This window comes from Malurus melanocephalus, unplaced genomic scaffold, assembly GCF_030028575.1.
Source record: "Malurus melanocephalus ecotype Western Australia unplaced genomic scaffold, MMel_1.1 scaffold_2098, whole genome shotgun sequence".
Taxonomy (NCBI): domain Eukaryota; kingdom Metazoa; phylum Chordata; class Aves; order Passeriformes; family Maluridae; genus Malurus; species Malurus melanocephalus.
In genome coordinates, this window is record NW_026625330.1 from 6,847 (window position 1) to 8,412 (window position 1,566).

The window sequence follows — 1,566 nt, forward strand, 5'->3', positions numbered from 1 at the left end:
CATGGCTATTTTATTTTTTATTTTTTTTTGTTTTTGAGAATCACCTTCACCTTTGTAGGAGATGATGCTGTCACAAATCTCCTTGAAGATCTGCGCCAGGCGGGCGGCGCGCGCCACCTCCAGGTTCTCCTCGGCCGCCGCCAAGCGCCGCGTGCGCACCGAGCGCGCCGTCTGCAGCGCCGAGAACTGCGTCATGAACACATCTGAAGGGGACAAGGAAAAGCACCTCAAAATACAGGAATTCGGGAATTTATTATGGGATCCCATCAGTGAACTGGCTGTGAATCCGACAGGTGGAGAATGGAGATGGTTTCTAAGCTGCTGTAATGCCCAGTTCTCAATTCCAGTGAGTTCTCAACAGCTCATCTTAAATGGATCAGTTTAGTCATTGAAGTAATATTTTTATTGTTATTATTACTGTTTTATTTTTATTATTACTATTATTGTTGCTGTTATATTAGCATTAAGCTGCTGTAACGGCCAGATCCCAATTCCAGTGAGTTCTCAACAGCTCATCTTAGATGGATCCGTTGGCTATTAGAGTAATATTTATTATTATTATCATCATCATTATTATTATTATAATTATTATTATTATTATTATTATTATTATTATTATTATTATTATTATTATTATTATTATTATTATTATTATAACAGTGTTAAGCTGCGCCACCTCCAGGTTCTCCTCGGCCGCCGCCAAATGCCGCGTGCGCACCGAGCGCGCCGTCTGCAGTGCCGAGAACTGTGTCATGAACACGTCTGAGGGGGACAGGGAAAAACACCTCAAAATACAGGAATTCGGGAATTTATTATGGGATCCTGTCAGTGAACCTGTGAATTCAGCGGCTGCGACAGGTGGAGAACGGAGATGGTTTCTACGCTGCTGGAACGCCCATTTCTCAATGCCCATGAGTTCTCAACAGCTCATCTTAAATGGATCAATTGGTTATTGGAGTAATATTGTTGTTGTTGTTATTATTATTATTATTATTGTTATTATCGTTATTGTTATTATTATTGTTGTTACTATATTAGTATTAAGCTGCTGTAACGCCCAGTTCCCAATTCCCATGAGAAGCTCTCTGGATTTTTTAGTAACCCCATTCTGGATTTTTTCGTAACAGCATTCTGGATTTTGTAGGAACCCCATTCTAGATTGTTTTAGGAACATCATTCTGTATTTTTTAGGAACTCCAGGCTGAATTTTCCAGGAACCCATTCCAGATTTCCCCATCCAGCTCATCTCACCTGATTTGATGTTGCCGTCATCGCGGCAGATCCCGTTCCAGCGGGAGTAGAGCGACGAGCTGTGACCCCATTCTGGATTTTTTAGTAACATAATTCTGTATTTTTTAGGAACTCCAGACTGAATTTTCCCCGTTCAGATGATCTCACCTGATTTGATGTTGCCGTCGTCGCGGCAGATCCCGTTCCAGCGGGAGTAGAGCGACGAGCTGTGCATGGAGTCCCCCACGTGCTTCACCTCCTCCTGTTTCTGCCGGATTTTCTCCCAGTTCCGCACCAAAAACACGTGGTGTTTGAGCACAAAGTTCCTGTGGAAAT

The 1,566-nt window shown here is 42.5% G+C and overlaps 1 protein-coding gene across 1 annotated transcript in view; it reads right to left on the reverse strand.

Annotated features, from left to right (window-relative positions):
- The window catches only part of LOC130587573 (histone-lysine N-methyltransferase ASH1L-like), a gene marked incomplete at its 3' end in the record, with an annotated part of 3,634 nt that extends 2,169 nt beyond the window's left edge, over positions 1–1,465 (reverse strand). The window contains exons 1-3 of the mRNA XM_057388553.1: positions 1,399–1,465; positions 677–762; positions 95–186 (exon numbers count right to left, since the gene is read on the reverse strand). Of these exons, the coding sequence (XP_057244536.1) occupies positions 95–186; positions 677–762; positions 1,399–1,465 (245 nt within the window). The remainder of the gene's footprint in view (positions 1–94; positions 187–676; positions 763–1,398) is intronic.
- Positions 1,466–1,566: the final 101 nt, after the last annotated feature.